Raw genomic sequence first — 23,456 nt, 5'->3', positions numbered from 1 at the left:
AATGCACACGTTGGGATCTCTGGGATCCACACACAGCGTAAGGTTCCACACACAGCCCAAGAGAAACAGGAAAACACAGCTCCACAATGACCTCATCCTGCAGTAGGAAGAAACACAGTGTTAGAGATGGAGACTCAGAACCCAGCGCACCATAGCCACAGTAGTGTACAGCTACCAGGCTGTCAGATGCACTAGAGTATCAGAACGTGCACAGTGAGGCATGACTCTACAGTGAGATATAAGCAATATATTGTACCATTAAATGTTGGCTTTAAGTTTGTAAGTTTGTAAGTGACAGAATACAGTTTCTATTTCTGTGTTTTTAATATGAGTCACTTGTCCACAGACCTGCAATAATAAACATAACTAGTGTTTAATCAGTCACCTCTTAAAACTTTCTTTCTGTTCAATATCATCTTTACCAACCTGTACATCGACCACAAATATGAGAAATAATCATTAATAAAAGCTAATGAAAGGACAGCATGTCCTTTATCCTTTATCAGCTATAAAACTATGATTAAGCATTGTTTAATAGAAAGGGCAACACAGTACTGGTCAGTATAGTTAGTGCTTTTGAAATGTTATTTTCAGGGCACCTTAACAGGGTCCTTCTTGACATCCTGTCATCGGAGTAAACAAATGAAAAAAAGAACACATACCACTAGAGAGAGAATTATAGAATAATTTTGAACAAATATGGCTAATATGTAAAGTATTACCATTTTATTTTCTAGAACATTCTGTGAGCCCTTAGCAGTGTAACCTTCTTTAACATTTGCTGCTTCTTCAAAATAAACTTAAAATGAATGTCATGTGCGTTGTTAAAAATATTATGCAAAAGATTTAATGATGAGTAATTATAGCAAGCGATTTAGTTGCTAGAAAATTCTGTAGATGTAAGCATATGCAAACATGTACATGCACACACACGCGCACACACAGTGCAGCCATCTGGTTTTAATCTATGATGTGACTCTGGGGAACCTGTGACTAAGGGGACAGAGAAGTCTCCTATGTAGAATATTTCTGAGTCTTAGCCTCTCCTCTACTCCCATGAACATTCTGAGCGCAAACACGCTCACACTCTGTCATGGAAATTCAATGGCATTTCAGAAATCACAATATCCTAGATATGGCATCCAGCACCAGTAGAAGCTCACGTCTCCGTTCAGGCATTTCAGGAATGAAATCATGTGATTTTAAAGAGTGGATCTCTGCAGCATTCATCATGCTAATGACTGCAGCATGCTAATACAATAGTGTAGAAAACAATACAATATTTTTTTGTTGGCAATAAAAATAGGTATTTTGCCATTTTTATTGTATTGTTTTGATACTTACAATCCGAGTGAAATGCTTGAATGGTCAAAAAAATCTTAAAACAGTCCTGCAACATATTCTGTATTTCATAATGATCTTGAGACTCTCATAGTTATGGACCATGTTCTCCTAGTTTGAAGAACAAAATTAATTTTTTTACATTTGACTTCTTCCAGTTTTTGGCTACAGTCACATTGACACAGTGGTTAGGAACTAGTCCAACAATAATCCTTATACGTAAAACATAAAACCATATATAAGCCATGTCTCCTTTTTTGTGTAATCAGTTATTTTAGTTATTGGTTTTCTACAACTTTTATATTAAAATGACATTAAAATGTTACATATCCTTTATTTAGACATACCTTACTTCAATCATGTGGGTATTTAAAAATAAAACTTGCAATAATGCTGAATGCGGGAAAAATTATAAATGTGTTGTTTTAGTTGCAAGAGCTCAATAGTAAATCCAAACCAATCTTTATTAAAAAATAAAAACAACAACAACAACAACAACAACATCCAAAGTAAGGCTGTCCAAAGTAGGGGCACTTTATAAATTAAACATTTTTTCACTTAAAGTGTGCAGATTTCTAAAGATAGATTGTCAAATACCATGTAGACTCCATTTAAAGTATATGTACATGTAGTTGAGTATAAATGTTCAACAATCTGATTAGCTCCCAATAAGGAAATTTTTAAATGTATAACTAGAGCAACCTTGAAAAGCACTACAAGCGCTTATGTTGAATTATAAAATGTTGGAAATGTTACATGGATTCCCCTCCTTTTTCTAACCAAATCACATTCAATGATTCAAATTCATTTATGCCCTTTAATCAGAGCTAAACCACCCAAACAAAGTGAAAAATAAAGCCATAAAAACAGAACTTGACAAAAAAAGGCACAAGGTTTTGATTAAGAGCTGTGGGGTTCATTCGTCCCTTTTACTGGAGGAGAGTAAATATTCCAATTACATGGGTTTTTTTTTTTTCTTTCTTTTTTTAGGGCTTCATTAAAATGTTTCTGACCACAAAGGGGCTCAGCAATGAGAAACAGAGAGCTCACTTAATGATTACAAGAGCATCTAACATGACAAAGCTTAGGTCTCCGAAGACAGCAGTCATATGTGAGTAATAAGAATCGCGAATGTTTTTGTGTTCATTTAAGGCTAACAATTTATCTCTGACAGGAGACCGAATCAAGCATCGAGACCAGGAGAGATGGGGCGCAACTGCCTGTAACCCGGCTTCATAGCGCAGCTATAGTACTAGAGTGGTTTGGCCACACATGTATAAGCAGGGTGAGAAAGTCAGTGGCAAGGCTTGCTGGGAAGGTAAGTGAACCACTTACAGGTGGCTGGGACATTTCAAACAGTCAAGAGACATTAATCAACTTTGAGTTGGTTCTAATGAAGAATGCAGGCCATTTACCCTTCCTTCTCCTGCTTTCATGTGGCCCAGTAAAAGAGAAAAGAGACATTTAACTATACACAAATGAAAAGAGGGAGAAAGGGACAGAGAGAGAGAGGGAGAGAGAGAGGGAGAGGGAGAGAGGGAGAGAGAGAGAGATGGCAAGATGGAGAAAATATCAGCTTCAGGCTTTGCCAATTTTTTCATCAAGGTTTTGTTTCCCTGCTGGACTCCAAAACTGGTCCCTCATGTGAAATGACTCCCATACGTGGTCCTATTTTTAGGAAACGTGAACACATTCACAAAAACACTAGTGCTTATAGCCATCAAATACACTCTGAGGGGTGTGTGCAGTTCGAACGCACTCTCAGGGCTGTGCACAGTCCGGACACACTCTTGGGGTGTGAGAGATCCAGACACACACTGTGGACTGCCTGTGGTCCAAGCACACTCTGAGGGGTGTACGCTAGGGTCCAGGCACACTGCAAACTAAGCAAAGCGTCCAGGCATATGCACTCTCAACATCCAAACCAAAGATGTTGAATCACTTAGAGGGCCCTGCAGAGCCACGTGAGATCCTCACTAACACAAAAGACAAATGAAACCAGATGTAGCGCACGCGCATGCTGCATCTTTATTTACTTTCATCATGGCCAAGACTTAGCAGTAACATGCCTTTTGGCACCAGCCTTGACTTGATGTATGTTTAAATACTGTAACTAGGGAACTTTCAGAAATGACGCAGAAGCATTGACAAGGCCACTCACACAGGTATAACACAAGAGACATAAAACAGAACGTGACTGAAATTGGACTCAGCGGACAGGAGCCTATTAAAGCAGCACGGTGCTGCTCTGGAGCTGCCATAACCAAGGCAAAAACTCTTCTAGTAGGCTTCTACGTAACCTAGGGCAAATCTCCCAGAAGGACAAAACGACATATCCATCCTGGATTTCCCGTAACCCTATTTCTGTGCATGGCAGAGGAAGAGAGTTATGATTGGATAACAGGCTCCTGTTTGGGAAAAGGGTAGCTTGCAGAATATACAGTGAATTTCTGCACAGCGCATGTGGCACGGATCATTTCTTCTGCCCCTCTCCCGTTCTGTTTGGGGCTCAAAGTTAACTGAAGGAGAAATTAGTCACTCTTTGGAATGGAGAGATGAGGAACAAAAGAATAAATAGAGGGAAAGAAATGACAGGAGCATGGATTAGTGACAGAGAGCTGGCGGGGGGGGGGGGGGGACTACAGCTAGCAATGCCTCAGACTTCACCATATTAATCAAACAACTCCTTAGATTCCACGTAAAAATTGCAAATATGGCCAAAAAGAAGATATTTTCTCAACTTCAAGCTAAATGACACTTCCAATATAATTCAAAATACATCAGAACAGATCAGAACATAAACACACCAGAAGAGCCAAACCTGCTGTATTCTATTATGGATTTGCAATGGAAATGATGCATGTTCTCTATAACGATTCTTTTTTTGTGACAACCTTTGATTAGAACCTGTACATCAACCACAAATGTGAGATCGGTGAGATAATCATGAATAAAACGTAATAATAAGCAAGCCAGTTTGCAACGGCACTGAGGGGCCAACACTGACCTCAGTTTTTTGGAAAAATCTACAGCCATTACAAATGTACAGCCATTATGGAAATGACGTGAACATAAACATTTGTTCGGCGCCGGTGTCTTAGCTCTTCACTTTTATTGCAGACCTCATGCTTGGAAAGTAAAAGTCTGATGGCAGCACATCACTATTATAATATAGTCACCTAATATAAGCCATTAGACTACATTGAGTTAATACTATTTTAGACTGTAACTTTTAATGTTATTTTTTTTTACCAAACTCAAGCAGATTTATTCATGGATATCTTCACCTAATCCTCTCCAATCCCTCTGGGAATTTCAGCACAATAAGCATCTATACATGCTCAAAAATTGTTTTAAAAAAAAGAAAAGAAAAAAGGGATAAATAAATAAAAGAAATACTAACACTGCATATTTCAAATATATTTTTGAACAAAATCCATATTTTCATATTCTCAAATGGTAATTCATAACCCTTCATTTAGATGGGCCTCACTAAAATTGACCTGGTGGTATGAAAAGTGCCTAATGGTTCCAGTAAGCTCATATTATCTGCACTGAACCTCATGAACCTCAACAAAAACAATGTAAAAAAAAAAAAAAGATTTTCTCACAGACTGAGACACACAGCACACAAACACCCAGAGAGAGAGAGAGAAAGAGAGAGATGGTTAATGATTAAGCAGCCACAGGTCTGGCACAGACACACAGTAAACCAGTGGAACCAGTAAAAACTCAGTTTCAGTAAACTGGAATAAAAGGCCATAATCCAGCACATCTGGAACTAAGCCTCTACCATGGCACAGAACACACCCTCAGGTCCTAGACCACATTGCTCAGATGCCAGTGTTTATAGGGTTCAGGCTAGTGACACATGTAGATCTGGGGTCTGTGGTGATGGTTGTGTCAGGGTATATGTCCCCCACCACCTCCTGCTGTCCCTTATCCACAAACTGGAGGCAGTGACTCATTGTACCATGTACTCTCACACCCTATTTTCCATGTTGCATGCTCTAATAACGCTCCAGGCTGTGGCATGGCAAAAGCCTTCTGTTTTGACTGGCAAAACCTTTCATTATGACTATCAATATATAATATATTCAGGTTTGTTTGGCAAAATTGTATTTTTTTAATAATAATTCTAGCCTGACAAAGGCAGTTTTTGATACAAGCCTGGTGCTGTTTTGTTTATTTCCATGAGCTAAAACTCATTAAAACCGCTGCACAACTCATTTTGGAGTGTTTGTGGGACTGCATCATATATAAAGAGGCTCTAAACCACGAGATAATCCCCCAAAGAACAGCAATCAGTAACCTCCCAACACCTTCCCAGTTGTACAAAAAACAAAACAAAAAAAACCAAAAAACGATGGGAGGGAGAGTGAGAACATGAGAGAGAAAGAGAGAGTGTGAGAGGGAGGAACAGAGAAAGACAGAGAGAAAGAGAGAAGGGGAAGAAAAAAAGTGTATTTTTCATAAAGTGAGAAAGTGAAAGAATATACGTGTGCGCGTGTGCGTTTCATGGTAAAGCACTTCTAGATAGCCATGATGTGCTGAGTGAGTGATGGGACAGCAGAAACATCTCCTTTCAGAATTTACGGGAATACCTGCGATGTTACTCCCTGACCTCTCTGCCTGCATGTGCCCTTCTTATCAGGGGGATTTATGGCTGAGACTAATCCAAGCCTGCACCACCGAGCCTCAGCGCTCAGACAGGAACACAGTGCCTTCCCCACTCCTAACCCAGCGCCAGCTTTTTGGCACTACTGATTAGTTCGATTTTACAGTAAATGTTGGTCATAATATTGAATAGTCATCATAACAGCACTGAATTTAAAGTACTGTCCAAAAAGTCAGACACTACTCCTTCTCTTGTTTCGTTTTGTTTTTTTAAAAAAGCGGAAATTTTCATCTTCCATATACAAATGGATTATCTTCAATCTAATCTCCTCGAAGACACCTCCTTTATCCGTTTTAAAGGTACCTGTTGAATACGGCAGCTAAAGTATGTTTGGTGTAGTTGCTTGTCTAAATGTCAGACTTTTTTGAAGGGAAACTGTCACTGAAACCTTTGAGATAACACAGCTGTCAGCTTTTTGTTGGCAGAATACAACTGGAACTTTGTAAAATGGGTTTTGAGATTGTAAAGATGGATAAGTTAAACCAACCTGGCAAACAGCACTGCAGGAAATATTTAGAAGCTGGTAACCAATGGTGAAACTATCTGTGCATCACATTCAGCAGCTTTGATAACACAAGGCTGATGTTACACTTCCTGTTTAGATATACCACTGCTTTCTGTCAAACCAAGCTCAAATCTACATTACTTCATTACCGCAATAGAAAAACACACACAGCCTCTTCCCAGGTAAGAGTCTAGATCTTAGCTCTTCAGCCAAGCTCACTTTGGAATCTAGAGCTCTTTGTCAATATCGCATTCAACTTTTGGTCTTAAATCTTTGCAAACTTGGTCTCATATTTGTCACTCGCACTGGGATTCCCACCCTGCATTTTTGGGCTCTCTCCACGACCCTCAACTTTCCTCGGCAAACAGAATAACAGGATGCGTGACCCCTAACTTGACGTCTCTCCCTTCAGTCCTCTCTTCGTCCTCCGACGGATAGTACATTGCTGTCCTGCAAAGTACGCTGTCGCCAGACACTCCAAGTAGCTTCGTCCCTGTGTAAAACCTCCAATAAGAGAAAAAAAGCAGAGACAGCTCCTGTGTGGAATCCACAGCCCATCCTGCACCGACAGAATGTACCCAGGCAAAAACGGAACTGTCGACAGTGCTGTAGTGTTCACGCTCAAAAACTAGAAGCTTGTTTCAAAAACCTGCCTTTGCTAAGAAGCAGATGCCGGTAGGTAGTATTACTAAATAAAATCAGCTGTGTAGTACAGAATCATAGCAGGACTTTTACTTTTTAAAGCTGAACCTTTAAACCCCTAACTGCCAATAAACAAATTAGAATAATGCATCAGTAATGGAATGGACAATACAAGAGGATGTGGGTTATTTGTGTTGGCGGGCTGTCAGCTCCGTTGTCATGCGGTTCAGATGTAGCTGGGTTATGTCCCACCGACCACACTACTGCGCCTGTGGGTATAGAAGCAAATTTCATGAGTGCAATTCGAAGCAGGACGAGCTACTCACGCTTGCGCACGGACCAGGTTCCAGGCTTTCTGAAGCAGGCTAGCGTGCTGCTGCAGCCGCCTCCAGAGTCCCGCGCCTTCGTGCCTTGCTTGGATTCCCCACTGGAGCCTGTATAACCGCAGGCTGCACGACTGCACCCCCCCCATCCCACCCGTCGCTCGGGGCCAGGGAACGCAATTGGGCCACACTACCAAAACACACTTCGATACTAATGTATGGTTTACACCCACACACCCACACCCTCTACCGCACGCATGCGCACATTCAAGCTCGCACGCGCACACACACACAGACACTCACACACACAGACACTCACACACACAGACACCCCTTGGCCCGTGCCGCAGCGTTCCTGCATCTGTCCAGCCTGCACAGCCAGCAGAAGGGTGACGCTGAGGTTTCAACTCTCCGTGGAAACATGACCATACGCCACCATAATTACATGGGCTGTAATTCATGTTGGCAACAAATGTGAAGGGGCATAGGAGGCACTCAAAGCTCTGGGAGCAGAAACTGTGCTGCAATGTCCAGCTTACACCTGGTCCACGTAAAACCAGGCCTGATGTTTGTTATGAAAAAAAGTGAAATTTTGCATGGCTACATCCAACAGACACACCGAGGCCTCAATGCTTATGGAGTATGCATCAAATGTGCAATCAATAATCAGAGTAAAGTTCATGACAACCTGATGATGAACGCTAAGTGAGCTCTTACAGCTAATAAGTTACAAACTTTCCACTGCACTCCATTTTCCGACATAAAACATCAGCATTTGGTTGATTACTTTAAAACTCGTTCACATGTTTGACTGCTAGGCTGAAAAATCTATTATTCTGTATCAGGAAATGAGTGCGTGCTTTGTAGAGGTCAGAAAGTTCACAGAGTAACCGAGGAACTATTCAAATGATCTACTATGTGATTCAGTATTTATGCCATCAACAAGCTTTCACCAAAAACAGGAATGCTGAATAACTGGTGTTGGAATGTCCATCGGCGTGCTGATAGCATGACTGGAATAAATTTGACACTAATCTGGCCGGAAATGTGGAAATGTGTATTCCTTGCCTGTTCCTTCCACTCAGGAGCACATCCACCAGAGCAACTCAGGCCCTAGAGGAAAGGACTCGGATTGAAGACAGTACAGCTGATGAATCATCAGTCATGCTGGAGCTGTGATGTTGTGTAATGTGATGTGTGACAAGGCACATTACACATTACACTGTCACTGCTGAACAATTTGTTGATTTCAAAAATCACAATGTAGAAACAACACTTTTTTATACTGCAAGACCTGTAATAGTAATTACACATTAATTACTAAATACTTCAAAAATATTCTTAAGCTCAAAAAGATTATTTTATTGATTTCTAAGGTTTTTAAAAAAAATATATATCATCATGATAATAATTAAAACAGTAATAGTTCCATAATAGTGATTTTTAAATAAACAACAGGTGCAGGCCAATTCTTAGGAGCAGAAACAAGATATCAATTCAGTAAACCGGCATAGCATGACAAGATCATTTTGTAATTATGCTCGGAAGATGATCTTATATGAAACACAAACATCTACCTGGAGCTTAACACAGACGTTAATCGCAAATTAAAGTGCAACTGCAATAGTGGTCAGACAAATTTGACATTTTCCCCAAATCAGTCTTAATCAGCACCCAGTCCTTTATGCTCATAACTCTACTCAGACTATGACAAGATCATGAGTTAGGATCATTGCCTTCCTCTCATGAAACCTAACTTCAGTTTACATTACAGCTTCAGGCTGGGGAGTTTCAGAAAATCTCACACATTAATCACATCACTCAGGGAAGTACAGCATGAGTCCCAGCCTGGATTTCAGGGGTTGACTTTGGCAGCATGGGAGATAGCGGCACTTTGGAAGCAGCAGGAATGGGCTTTTCCAGGGCATGAGAAACAGGTCACAGAATTGGCATGGACGGTGCTGTCCTTAAAGGCCTTAAAAGGACCTTATTTGAAGGGAGAGGTTGTTGTGTTAAATTGATCTGTCCCAGATCTTCAGCAATTTATCAATTTCTTGCACGGAAGAAGCTGATGAAGTCGCCACATCAATACCCATGTTTTCATGTTTATTTGTTGTTTATGTTCATGTTCTTCCACGATACAAACTGGAGAAAAACGAAGCATTTAGTGACTACACAGGATCATGGATTCACTTGATACTCCATAAGACGTTAATACTTCTCTACTCTGACCTGTTTTAGTTTATTTCCCTGTCTTTCTTTGACATAACAGCTACAACATAACTGACATGGATAACTAATGTTTGGTTTACAAGTCTGTTAATCGAATCAATTGAAATCTTGTGGACGTTGTGGTATTCATTGATGACCTGTCAGTCATATGTGTGCGTGTGGCTCCAATATGGCACAGCGACTATTCCCTAACCCACATTTCCTCCCACAATCAAACAGAGAAACCAGGAAATGCTCAACTTGTGCATCTGTGTATGTGTGCATGTGTGCACGTGCCCCAGTCAGTCATCATAACACTTTACCTCATAACACTTTCCATTTCTACACACACACACACACACACACACACACACTGATAAATGGGGGGTCTCTAGTGTATGTCCCCATCTACCCGAAACTAAATTCGTTACAGATTTCGATGAGTGCAGGCTTGGCTGCTCTGTGTGTGTGTGTGTGTGTGTGTGTGTGTGTGTGTGTGTGAGGCTTTCTGGCCTCAGCAGTCAGAGAGAGAGAGATGGTCCCAATAGGACCCAAAGGAACACAGCTCCAGTCTAGAGACCTACCAGCACAGCTGCTCAGAAATCCAAGTCCAGCATCATCTCAGAGAGAGAGAGAGAGAGAGAGAGAGAGAGAGAGAGAGAGAGCTGTGATCAACAGCACATGCAGGACCTGCTCACACACATCAATGCGCACAACTTTATGCACAGAGGCAACGGGTAAAATAGAAAAGTGCTCAAACATTAACATAGGAGGCTCTTCTGTGCTTTTTTACGCACCGATGAGGGTGAACTTAATTTAACATAACAGGGAACAACCTCTCAGCATCTGGAACAAATCAACACACCATTATCTGGAAAGTTTATTTGCAGACGCTGGGCTCCAGCTCCATTACGAGGCTGCCACTAAGTGTTCCTTTTCTACTCTACAGGTTCTGGCCAATAGTAAAGGCATCCCATGTGGGGATTTATCTCAGGACCCCCCCCAACCCCCCAGCTCACTTTTGGATCTCAACAGGCAGGCAACGGTAGAGGTGCAGGTTGATGATGGATTTTTAATTGGTGGAGGCCTAAGGCTGGCAGGTGGGCGGGGGTGGGGTGGGGGGGGGGTGGTCGCGTGTAGGAGCTAAAGCGCTTCACGCCTCAGGGCCTCCCTGGGGCCCCAGAGGGCTGCTCCCCAGCACTGGACTGGAGCAAGCCAGGAAACTTGCAAAAAGCCCAATCTTTTTTTACATTATTTGGAAGCATGATCATTATACGTATAAAACAAACCAAATAACACTTAACTCATTGAGTTGTTAAACAAAACTGACATTATTTGAAGCTCAGTAAAAACTGGATAATAATGTTAAAATCATATTGAATTTTAATATAGCTTGGGGTTTTTATTCCACAGAGTCTCCATCCCTGCTTTCACTCATCTTCCCAGAGGAAGTGCAGAGTTAGCCAGGGCATTCCTCCCCTCCGTAAACGCTCCCTGATTTACTGATCCATTCAGTGGTGCTAGCACTTCTCTAAAGAAAGCCAAGGAAATCTGCTGCTTATTAGTGCAATCATTTTATCGCATTTCTAAGCTTGGAGAAAAAAACCAACAACCATGGTCCAGATGTACCTCAATCAGAGCATCTGGACATAAGAGATTCTGACCGAAAAAAACCCACGACGTGTTCTCCGCGACTACCCTGAAGGTGACTCCTGGCAAGCACTTCTGTTTTTCTCTCTCCCTCTCCTCTCACTGAGTGCACAATAAAACCTTTAACCCTTAACCGTGTCATGAACTCAGAGCTCAAAGAACTACTATTACTACTACTACTAATAATAATAAATAGACTAGACACAAACAAAAATATAAAAACATATCATGTACCCACAACTGGGCAAAGGAGAAACAAAAGCAGAAAAGAAACAGGAAGACAGAGAGGGCAGCTCAGAGAGAAGGTTCCAGATGCAGAACACATAGGATGTCCTGGGCAAATACGAGGGAGGCTGGGAGCAGCTAGTGGGAGGAAGTAGAGGGCCAGAAACCTGCCTTTTTGGAGGTCATCAACCCTTCAAAAGGAAGCAGATTTCTGCAAATGAAGGGCTCATTCATTCATATTCTCCATTCCGGATTAAACTGGGATTTCAAAAAAAAACAACAAAAAAACAAAAAAAACTGCAGAAGAGTTCATGTGATTCATTTTTTGTTCAGCAAATATTATGGAAGATATTCTAGGGCAAATCTAACTCACATTTAAAGGTGATTACAGTTAACTAACAGAAACAAAAGAAAACATTGAGAACCCTATGTCTGAATCCCTATGTAAAATTTCGAGTAAATACACAGACCGAGACGCAGGTAGTGACAGACACAGACACACACGCGCGCAAACACACACACACATACAGGATGTCAAAGCCTCAGATATTCCATGGAGTGTATGCTAACCTTACTCACATTTAGGTGTTTTCTGTGATGTAACAGTAGAAGAAAAGAAATATTTTAGAAAACTAATGAACCAATGACACAACAAAACACATTTTCTACCATTGGGGCAGTATGAAGGGGGCAGTTTTGAAATAATTGACAGTGCTTCAAGGTTCTGATGGAGTAGCAGCAGGGTAAATATGGCAAATAAGGAAGACTGATATTACTGTACATACAAATCCCATGTGCTTCACAATGGAAATCAGAACAGCAGTTTCACTGAAATATAATATTATTTTGTCGTTAGGAAAATATGACTACACAAACATAATTTTTCATGTACATGTTTATGATGAATGTGCCAAAAACAATTCATATCACTCAGAACAACCATTAGCAAATTATCATTGGCCTGAAAAATGAGGCTTCGTCATGTCCTTTCTGCAAAGACTCCGCCGCCAAAAAAGCACAGGCTCCTTTTTTTCTTATGGTCCCCTTTAAGTAACAAACCCGAGCAACACTCTGTCTCTGTCCTTCACCCTCAGAATATCAGATTTCTTTTTTTCTCCCACTATACAGGCAGACGCGGGGCCCCCTCTCCCATAATTAACCCTGTCTCCTATGCCGCTCTACTCTCCAGAGCCAAAGGCACTCCGCTGCACACATCCCCACCCCCGGAGGAAGGACCCACACCACAGCACAAACCCAGCAGCCAGAGCTTCACAATGCAGACCCGTCCCATGCCAGACCCACGCCACACCCATGCCTCTAACTCTAGCCACGTCCTAGCGGCGGTGTCAGTGGGCCAACACGTGTGTCAATGGCATGAATGCAGAAGGTACAGATCGCGTCCGACAGTGGGCCCACGGGCCAAACAGACAGCTGACAACGATGCTCTTATAGAACTGTATAGAAAAACGGCCTCTGGCTACAGGAGGTATAGGGGATGGAAAGAAAGATGTGCTGTGCAGATGATGAGAGCAGTGGGCAGAGATAGAGAGAGCGAGAGAGAGAGAGAGAGAGAGAAAGAGAGAGAGAGAGAGAGAGAGATTAGAGAGTAAAAAAGGAGCAGAAGTCGGGGTGGTGAGTGGCTGTCAGGCTGTGGACCATTCTGCTCTGAGTGATCTGCATGGCTAAAGAACACATGTGCAAGAGCAGCTTATATAAGCGTGTGGTAGGAACATTAAATGCCAACCTCATCGTTTAAATATCCCAAGACTACCATGACCTCGCTTGTTTTCTCTGAGATGTCCTCAGACTGCAGAAATGGAGGCGCACGGCCCATGATCCCACCCTTCAGGCCCCGGCTGCACGTCCCACATTGGACTGCGTGTGCGTGACACCCCAACCAGTGCAAGTTTTATTGCATTTCCATGACATCAGGCAAGCCTGGGTGGATTTGATTCTGACATAAAGGCTTTTGTCCACGTCAGTCGTAGCCCTAAAGTTCATGTAATCAGGTAAACCCAAAAAGTCGCTCTGCACCAGCAGGAAAATATACGGGAAAAAGATACGGGAAACCTGACCTGAACTCCCGAACCTGGGAAAAAGAAAAAAAAAAAAAAACTAAACATGGCTTTGCTGAGCCATGGTAGTCTTTGAAAATCATGGCGGCCCTTCTGTCTGGTTGTGATAAGAAGCCCAGCTGGGTGCTGTCTAGGTAAGAAGTGTGGAAGTCAGTTATGAAACCTCTGCACCCCAGATGCTGTTTTATAGGCTACTATTGGCAGGTAGCTGGATTTCCCCAGAGAATCCCTTCTACAAGCCTGCGCAATAGAGTGGCAGGGCACAAAAAAAAGATGGAAAAAGCCTATTGAACGTGGATGGTGTTCAAGGTCTGTGTGTGTGTGTGTGTGTGTGTGTGTGTACACATATCAGCAGCTCCCACAGCCCCATAGCTTGTGAGATGTTATGATTAAAAAGATCATTTGTTTTGCTAATATTGCTTTGCGGCAAAACTGAGTAGAAACCTCTAGTACAACAGGAAAGTCCCAAAATATGAATTATGCTCTCTCTCCAATCCAACAGAATAAGGATAATTTCTATATGCTATAAACTTGTCATAAAGTTGAAGACTGAAATACTGAAGCATGGAAAAATATTGTGCATGCTACCCTTGCAGTGTGAAGAAGGAGGCTGTGGGTAATCTGATAAATCTGGCACAGAGGTTTTAGACTTATATGCAAACTTTCATATTAATAGTATTGTCTCATTAGTTTTTGCTTTTCTCTTTGTGTTGAATGTGACTGTATGGACATGGAAACTGATCTGAAATCAGAATTGTTAGTCTATGATGACTGGTATGCCTACATATGGAAACAGGCATCGGTTGGACCTACCACAGACTTTCACAATAAGAGTGTCTTTGAAGTGACACAGACATCTACTGAACTTTATGCCAATGAGTCACAGTCCTTCCCTTTAATTGCTCTGGCATTGTATTTCGCATTATACTCCTGACTCAAATATTTCACTAATCATCCAGCAGGCTCCAAGCTTGATGAATACAAACACATGTACCTAAACCGGACACATCCACCTCAATCCCACCCCCACCCCCTCACTCCACGCAAAACTCATTTAATTTTTATTTTTAACACGAAAATGTGAACTTTTTTAGGTTACTCAATTGGCAAACTTCTGACTACGACCACAAAACGATGTTACGTTTTCTTTCAAATGTATAATGATATACTATATGCTCTTTCCACAATAATGTAATCATAAAATATAAAATCGTCATAAAACGCAACACATTAGACAAAATCGATTTCAAGAAGTAGCTCAATAAACTTGACTGAAACCTGAAAAAGACTTCGAAGACACGAATCTTGTGAAACTAGAAAGAAAAACAGCTATATGAAACCCAAGAAAACTATAGTCTGTTATAACGTTTAGCGGTTTGATTATAAAGTCTAATGCTATTTAATAATGTTGGTGTGTCGACGTGTTGACGCCGACACTTGATTCTTACCTTATTTTTGAAGTGTCATTTGTATTTATGCGGTAAACAGCTGGATGCCGCGCCGCTGAAGACTTTAAAAAGAGACCGTTTTCCCAAAGACGCTCGACGCTCCTTTGAAATCGCTAAAAAATTGCCCAGAACAAACTTAGATACTGCAACTTCGGATTGCTTTATGGGTAGTGTATACGGCAGGGAGAGAGCTCAGCGATAACAAAAACTACGCTGGACGAGAGGGAGGGGGCCCAAGAAGTGTATGGGCAATACTGAACCCTTTAACCCCCCCATCGTTCCACTTTTTTCCCTGGGACTGGTGGACCGCTCACAATTGGGCTGTACTATCCAATTTCACAATTATAGCATTTAGAAAACTGCCCAATCCAGACCTGGCCACTGAATGTAAAGAAAATTGGGTGCATTTAAAGTGGTCTTCCACTTTCCTACGAAGGACGGCAATTCACCAAACACAAATGGTAATTAGATATAACCGTGTTCACATGTAGCAAAAACATGAAGGAAAATGTTTAGGCTACATCTATTTCTTGCTATAATCAACAGTCAAGTATATAAATGTTCAAAAAGCCGCGCTTTTCTTTTGATACCATTGCCAAGCGATAAACATTCTTGTTGTTTCTGATTATAGATATGAGGAAATGCAAAATGTTTATATTAAGATCTGCATTTAAATAGCATCTGAGGAAAGAATAGCTAAAAGTGCAGTTTTAGAACACGGGCTCTTCCTACTTATTATCTGCCCTTAACAACAGATAAGCAGGTCAAACAGGAACTTAATTCTGCCTACGAGTACATCCTTATATTGAGAAAAGGAAGAGAGAGCGGAAACATGCTTTTTTCTTTTACAAAGAGATATAAACCACGCGTTAGTCTAGAAAAGCTGTTTATGAAAACAATGAGATAATGTGAGCCAGGACATTATTTTAAAACCATTACATCATTCCAGCGAGTCACTTTCAGTCGTTTTATGAGATGACATGCTCTTAAAATTTAGAGAGCTGAACTGAAGATCCAACAATCAGTAAAATATAGCATACAATTCCAAACTCTTGGAAGATTTACTAATACTTGTACTGTTTGTACTATTGTACTAAATATAATTTTTTAAAAATCCAGTAAGTATAAAAGAATAAACTGCTTTATTGAAATCTATCTCTGGGAATATAGGCTATATGAACACAAAAAAGAACCCAACACAAAAAGGCCTACCTTCCTCAAATGCATAAATTGTAACACATATATTCTTGACATCGGTTATTCTATATCATATATTACAAGTCTGATACGAATCGAACATAACTTATCTTTAATTATTATGGCGTATGTTATTTTGCTGTGGGACGCGTTCGAGTCAATAACGAGGGCTCCCCCTAGAGGATAAGAACGACGTAGTTTATAGTAAAAGTAATTACTCATTCTCGGTCCTGGGCAGTTTAGTCATCCAGCAACCCTTATTCAGCACACGTGATTAGCTGGATTGAACTGGGTGTGTAAAATGATATAATTAGCTTAATTATCTAATGCCGTAGCCCTTACTTGGTCTGTTATAAGATACGAGGAAGATGTTTAGAGACAATGTTGTGGTCTTTATATTGCCGGAAGGTGTACACCATCTCTTGTGGTACTGTTACTATACCAAAATAATAGAGCAATATCTCCAAGTTTATTATGTAGAAGGTGTATTCTGACTTTCTTTTGCCATATAAACATGTTTTGCTTCGCTTCTGCAGTTGTAATTGAAGTATGGAAAAGCACGTTATATATAGTCACATATAAGCTAATAGATACATTTGATGTGCATTAATGCAAGTTTACAAAAAACAATTTGCAAAAATATGTTTAAAAATATGAGAAAAAAAAGAATGCCATAAAAACTGTCAATGGATGTTCGACATGTAAGATTTTCATGCAATGAAAAGGGCATTCTCTTTTCATTAATAATTTAGATTTTAATACTGTATACTGCACTCGTATGATCCCCTGGTGTATATTTCCTCTTTTGTTTGTCTTTATATATAGACTACTGTTATATTATGAGGGGTCATTTAGGGCGAAATCTATGAGGGGCAGCGAAAGACTTGACACGCTGCTTGCAGATACGTATGAAACATTTTCACATAAAGAGCCTACTACATACATTTCCGTATGGTAACTTACACTTACACATTCATTTACTTGTGCGTAAAACATGAGTTTAACTATGCTTGCGTGTGTGCCACAATATTCAGTGCACCCGGAAGTCATTTCATTGTAACAGGAAGGCGGATATTTAACATGTATTCTGCTCGCTCGTGGAAATAAGATGTAGAGCAGTCTTACGTTTGTTTGATTGTAAGCTATATGTGCTTATGGTGTAAGAACTCCTGATGAGTTATGCACATTTAAAAATTAATTTAAGATTGGGGTTATTGATCGGACATAGCTACTATTAGAAATTATAAGATTATGTTAGTAAATATTCAGGACGAATGTCATTGATATTGTGAGTGTATTCTAATAAATGAGCAACCATTTCGCTGCGAGTTATACTGTGTATGACTATGTATGCGACAAATAAACCAAACTTGAACTTGATCATGAGATATACGTTCTTAATATTTACTCACATACTGTAAGATACTGAAAAGCGAACGTTTAACCAAATAGTATGACATAGCGTATCTTATCATTTATAATTCAGGTAATGCTGGAACCTGTCAAACAATTCACAGTTCAATTCCCCAAAAAATGAAACGATTCCGTGCTAATTAAATCCTAGATCCAAACACCGATTAATATTATCCCCTGTCCAAGTGTACCATGGTACAAAGTGTTGGTGGAACTGCAAGAACTTCCTTCCTTATTGTCTTTGATCTACAATTTGCCAGAATTAAACGCAAACATAACGATGTTTTTTCCCTTTTTAGAGACGTCTCTTCATTATATTAATGAGCATGCTGTACAGATGTTAAATATCCGCGTTACAATTAAATGACTGAAAATTGTTTTACATGCACGCAACTCTGTGTTTACGCACCAGTGAATCGATGTGCAAGTGTTTCACTGATTTCGCCCTAAACGGCCCCTTGTTGCTGTTTGTTAAACTTGTTTTCTTCTGCAAAGCTTCAGCGTTACAGTAGACCTGGCCGTATCTTACAGCGAAGGGTCACCCTCACATCACTTACACTTCCGTGTCACGCCGGCCCACGTGTAACGCGTGGTGTTGAGAAATTTGCTAGACGTCTAGTTATCTTTTTTAATTTTCTTACCAAACGACGACTTTGAGGTTGATAGCTAGACACCTTTTTTAAAAACCCGGTAAATTATTATTTTTGGCTCGTTTAAAGCAATTCATTTTGTTCCTCGTTAACTCATAACTGCCGGTAATGAGACGGAGTTAGCTAAGCTAGGGTTAACCTAGCTAACGTTTCCCAGCTGCAGGCTTCGGTGTTACTCTTCACAACGTTTTACTTTTCTAGGTCTTTCCAGAATGGCAGAGGTAGTACAAGAAAAGAGTGGCGGTCTGTCCTTTGCTGAGCGTCAGCTTGTTCGCCACGGCTGGGAGCGAGGTGAGTGACCTGCTCAGCTTGGACTGAAACGCTGTAGAGTCCTGCGGTGGCATATTGGTAAAGTTGAATTGAATCGTGCGGTTTGCTGGCCTAGTTAAGTTAATAGAGACACCATGAGCAGTTATCACATTTCCTCCTATGCTTTATTAGGGAAAGGCCTAGGAAGAGATGAGAGTGGCATCAGCGAGGCAATCAAAGTCAAAGTGAAATGCGACAAAGGAGGGGTAAGAATGTCTAGTTTCTCTCATCATCGTATAAGACGTGCAGTCACCACTGTACAGTGTAATGTCATCAGCCAAGCAGCTTCTTTGTGGTTTGCACTTAGGTTGGCCATAAGGAAAGTGAGCAGTTCACATTTCACTGGTGGGACCATGTGTTTAACAAGGCCTCTGCCAACTTGGCTGTGGAGTCAGGACAGGTAAGTTAGATGCCTTGCAATCTAAAGAAAGCGTTTCATATCCTTCAGATGCAGCTCCTTTGGAACTCAACAATCCCCAGTGCTCACCACCACCACAGCTGTAGCCTGTACTAGCTTGCTATGCAGGATTCATCTTTTGAGCTTGCGTGGCGTAGATTTCTACTCCAAACAGGTGCAGTGCAGTGCTTTCACATTCTGCAATGCGTTCATTGTGGTCCAGGATGGTGTGCTTGTGAGGAAAATAGAGGGAACAGAGGCGAGAACGATCTCGAACAAGAAGCCGCGTAAGGCCACGCCGCACAAGTCGGTGCTGTACGGGTGCTTTGTCAAGGTACAACACTGCACATGCATGGCACGCGCCTCATTCTGCAGCATGGAATTTGGGAATTTAGCCATACCACGCGCCATATCTTTCTCGGCAAGAACAGAATTATTTGCAGTGCAGAGTTTACTGAACTTCTTCGCACAGTTCCCATTTGAGTGCGGTAGTGTTGTAAGAGAAGGGTACAGAGTCATTTAAAGCGAGGAAAGCATTGTGTTGAGCTTAAATACTCGCCCTGAGAGACAGAACACTTAAGCAGATGACCAGCGCTGGCTTATGGAAGTTGGAGAAATGTAGTATAAATGACTTGCATGTTTTAAGTGTAGTTTAAATGATCAGTGAAACTAGCTGCTTTATTATAAACACTTGCCCAGTTTGTTAGGTGTACAGTTGCATTTCCTGTTGGCATGCCCACAATTCCCCCTCTACACTAATCACAGCCATGGCGCTGGGGCTTTTTGCACCGCTGGGCTGAGAATGGTCTTGCGCACAAAAATATCCAACTGCAGGACTGCTTGATGTAATGACTGACCACAATGATTGGCTATACGATGGCTAGCACAGCTTGTGCGTAATATCTGATTTATATACGGTTAACTTCAACCCAGGGGCACAAGGTGGTTCTTCTAATGAACTGGCTGGTGAGTGTACCGTAACAGTCTGTGTGAACAGAGTTAGCCTGATGTTCAGGTTTTCTGAATAAAGGAATCATGCCTCTTTTTTCTCTCTGTTTTTTGCGCCTTCTCTTTCCCTCCCTCAGTCTGCCACTCTCCTCTCAGGGCAGGAGCAGCCTGAATGCGAATCGTCCTGCTCGGAGGACCGTAGCTGCTCTGAGGATGAGGAGAATCTGGACCTGTCCAGCACCGCTAAGTAAGCTTCGTCCCTGCCTCCAGCCTACTTCTCCCACCGTCCTTTTACTCCCGTTACACAGTGATCAAATAGCACGTAGAAAAACGTGACAGTAATTGGAATGTTGGTATAAGCATTTTAAATAACACTTGGAAATGTCGGATGGAGGCGAAAGCAGCCTCCATCCTTGCGTGCTGGAACAAAACCTCAGACCCCTGAACTCTTTAATGGCGCAATCGCTTTTCGCTGTTTTGTGACCGACACCAAGTTTTTCATTGCCTTTTCCAAATTGTTAGCTGTGTTGTAAAAGCTCAGAAATGAGCTGTTCATTTTTCATATAGCAAAACACTGTTTTTGATATTAAACAAAGCAGAAAAATCTGCGTATATTTTTAAAACGGGGTTTTGCATGTCGCATATCTCATTGCGAGCCTGAGTGTACCCCTCTGTGGACCATACGCAGGTTATCCGATGCAGAACTGATGAAAGCCTGCGGAGGGCGCACCGCACATAAGTAAGGGCGACACACCGCATCATTTCCTCAGTATATTGAAGGCTGTGTGGCTGGCAATATGAGTGTGCCGTACTGCCCTGAGTGGAAGGACCTAATGGGTCTCTGTCAATAACATGCATTAGATTTTGAGTGAGTGAATTAATTAACTAAGGAATTAATTTTAAGAAGCCTCAGGCGCCTCAGTGTATGAGGTATCCAAAAAGGCTTCACAATATATTGTTTGCTTATTGATATTACAATGTTGCCTCCACAAAAATAATTTCATGATGTCCGATATGCAACAAGATATGCAGTAATAATGTATGATATGCAAATAAGCTCTGTAAGAAATCACAGTATTGCAAAATATTATTTTTCTCTGTCACACAGAGCTATTGTCCACATTTTATCCACATATTGTCAATTATTGTTCTTTTGATTATATTTATCTGTTTCCCCTCCAACTCCAGAGGTGCCAGACATGGCCTTACAATGAGGGCCAAACTAGCCAGACTGGAGCAGCAGGAGCAGGAATTTATGGCAAAGTACGGCACGAAGACATCCGGGAGCCCACCTCGGACCGGAGCTGCCACACCCACCCCCTTGCCAAGTTTGGCACCCAACCACGGACCGGCTGGCAAGACCAAACGCAAGAAAGCAAGGAAAAACAAGGAGCAGGGCTCCAGTGAACCCCCTGAGAGAGGCTCCCACCTTTCCCCGCCACATCACGACGATGAGGTGTCAAAGAAGCAAAAGAAACGCTCCAAACAGAATGCAGCTCCAGACTCCGCAGACATGCCAGGTGCTCTTGTGGACAATAAGGAGATGCCCTATACCAAGCTGAAGGGAAAGAAACGGAGGAAACATTTAGAAAAGATCACGGAGCCTGGAGACGGGAAGGATGGCTATAGCAGCCTGGTGCTGGATGAGGACCATACATGGAGCACGCAGCAGAACAAGAGGATCACAGCAGCCAAGCCACACGGGGTCGCTGCAGATCACCTGGAAGGTGCCGGTGTCCTCAAGAAGGAGAGAGAAAAGAAGCATTTTGAGCAAATGGCTGAAGAAGCCCTTAAAGAGAACAGTTTGGTGGTCAGTGAGTGTTATGTACAGGCACAACAGGAAGAGGGCAGTGTTGCACTTCAGCCAGCGCATGGCATTGTCTCCAGGAAGAAGAAAAGGAAATCTTGCAAGCCCAAGAAACTGGAGCCCTTAGCCACAGAACTCGGCACCCTCCACAGTTGGGAGGCTAGCAGTAATGAGGCAAGTAACAAAATTGAGAATGTGGAAACAGCTGCTTGTGGGACAGAGAAATCTGATCGTAGGAAGAGAAAACGAGGCAGAGGGGGGGAGCAGTAGAGCAGAATTCTGATCGGGTCAGAACAACCAGTGGAGAAGAAGAAGAAAGAGAAGGCGGCTGCCAAGTAATGGTGTGTAAAGTAATGTTAGAAAGCTGCAACTCAGAGGAACAGTGAGCGAGACGAGAGATGATATTGGAACGTCACTGGCCAAATGAAGGGGTGTATTTAAATGCTGCTGGCCAGATTTGAGCTTTCCGCATTGAATTTGTGCATTCTTAAACGTGTGACAACTCATGACTTGTCATGAACTGAGAAATAATAATCTGTTACATTGATGCTTTAATTGTTTGTATTACAATACTACATTTCAGGTGTGTTTGAGAAAAACAGCAGATCTCTGCAGAATGTTGAATTTTCCCATTGGTTTTGTATTTTCTCTTAGAATTCACTATTTCAGACTGCCCTTAGACTGACTGCTCTCTGTTTGGTTATGAAATGTACTGAATTGTCACCTATAGGTGTTATTTTTAGCCATTATACTTACATGAACTTATGTATTCAATATACATACATTTTTGAAGAAAATTCTTTTGATGTGGGGCTCTATAAATTGTATTAACCTATTAGCCCTTTTTAAAATTGTTCACAAATGAACAAAAGTGTAAACAAAGCACATTAGATCCTTTATTTTTAATCTGAACTGAATAGGATGAATGGCTCTGTCTTATAGAGAAAAATGAAGTGCCTGGTTGTGTTCTGCTAGAAAGTCCTTGAAAGTTTGTGAACATTTAAAAGTTTCTGTATTTTGGCCTAAGACATAGTCTGATGAAGTTTTGTCACACAAGTCCTAAAAGTGGGTAAAGCGATCCAAATCTGACAGTCATTTATTTATTGAGGAAAATGATCCAATATTTCTGTCATCAATATCAAGTCGAGAGATTTTTCTTTTAGTATCTGGTGAATTTATGAACATTAACCTTAGCCAATGTGAGAGAGGCCTTTAGTTTCTTAGAAGTTACCCTGGATTCCTTTTTGTGACCTTGTGACCTCTTACACACCTTGCTCTTGGCGTGATGGTTGTTGGTGAACCACTCCTCGGGAGGGTAATAATAGTCCTGAAATTCCTCCATTTGTACACCGTATGTCTGACTGTGGATTGGTGGAGTCCAAACTCTTTAGAGATCTTTAAAGTAACCTTTTCCAGCCCTCAGAAATCTCCTTTGTGATGCACTTTCACAAATGTGTTGTGAACATCAGAGTTTGAGTTATTCATCTTCAAATTATTTGATAATCCTAAAGGTTCACATACCTTTTCCCCTTTTTGCCATGCATAGGTACTACTGGATCATTTTCCTCAATAAATAAATGGTTGTCTAATATTTTTGTCTAATTTTCTTGATTTGGTTCTTTATATACTTTTAGTTG

The 23,456-nt window shown here is 41.3% G+C and overlaps 2 protein-coding genes across 8 annotated transcripts in view; one reads left to right on the top strand and one right to left on the bottom strand.

Annotated features, from left to right (window-relative positions):
- The window catches only part of pear1 (platelet endothelial aggregation receptor 1), a 37,137-nt gene extending 21,742 nt beyond the window's left edge, over positions 1 to 15,395 (bottom strand). For 2 of the 5 annotated variants that reach the window (XM_035531068.2, XM_081696765.1), the window contains exons 1-2: positions 15,099 to 15,392; positions 1 to 97 (exon numbers count right to left, since the gene is read on the bottom strand). The exon at positions 1 to 97 is cut by the window's left edge and continues 11 nt beyond it. In XM_035531068.2, coding sequence (XP_035386961.1) covers positions 1 to 96 — 96 coding nt within the window. In that variant the 5' untranslated portion in view covers position 97; positions 15,099 to 15,392. Of the gene's footprint in view, positions 98 to 385; positions 7,436 to 15,098 lie in introns of all 5 variants that reach the window. The other 3 variants (XM_081696762.1, XM_081696763.1, XM_081696764.1) reach the window with 3 other exon arrangements.
- A 2,450-nt stretch (positions 15,396 to 17,845) lies between these two features.
- Positions 17,846 to 23,408, top strand: gpatch4 (G patch domain containing 4). Of its 3 annotated transcripts, XM_035531152.2 has the most exons (8): positions 18,243 to 18,398; positions 18,560 to 18,649; positions 18,800 to 18,873; positions 18,975 to 19,067; positions 19,288 to 19,398; positions 20,150 to 20,259; positions 20,701 to 20,751; positions 21,201 to 23,408. In XM_035531152.2, the coding sequence occupies exons 2-8, from the start codon at positions 18,571 to 18,573 to the stop codon at positions 22,087 to 22,089; spliced, it is 1,407 nt and encodes a 468-aa protein (XP_035387045.2). In that variant the 5' UTR covers positions 18,243 to 18,398; positions 18,560 to 18,570; the 3' UTR covers positions 22,090 to 23,408. The 3 variants fall into 3 exon arrangements, with proteins under 3 accessions (XP_081552885.1, XP_035387045.2, XP_081552884.1); XM_081696759.1 differs by lacking the exon at positions 19,288 to 19,398 and having other exon boundaries at positions 17,846 to 18,398; XM_081696758.1 differs by having other exon boundaries at positions 18,248 to 18,649.
- The last annotated feature ends 48 nt before the right edge of the window (positions 23,409 to 23,456 follow it).

The sequence above is a fragment of the Electrophorus electricus genome, chromosome 14 (genome assembly GCF_041902795.1).
Source record: "Electrophorus electricus isolate QZ-2024a chromosome 14, ASM4190279v1, whole genome shotgun sequence".
Taxonomy (NCBI): Eukaryota; Metazoa; Chordata; class Actinopteri; order Gymnotiformes; family Gymnotidae; genus Electrophorus; species Electrophorus electricus.
This window is presented reverse-complemented; position numbering and strand designations above follow the sequence as displayed.

Coding starts and splice junctions, on each gene's coding strand:
- gpatch4 (XM_035531152.2), top strand. CDS start 18,571: ATGGCAGAGGTAGTACAAGAAAAGAGTGGCGGTCTGTCCTTTGCTGAG. Junction 20,260..20,700: donor GACCTGTCCAGCACCGCTAA/GTAAGCTTCGTC, acceptor GACCATACGCAG/GTTATCCGATGCAGAACTGA. Junction 20,752..21,200: donor GGAGGGCGCACCGCACATAA/GTAAGGGCGACA, acceptor CTCCAACTCCAG/AGGTGCCAGACATGGCCTTA.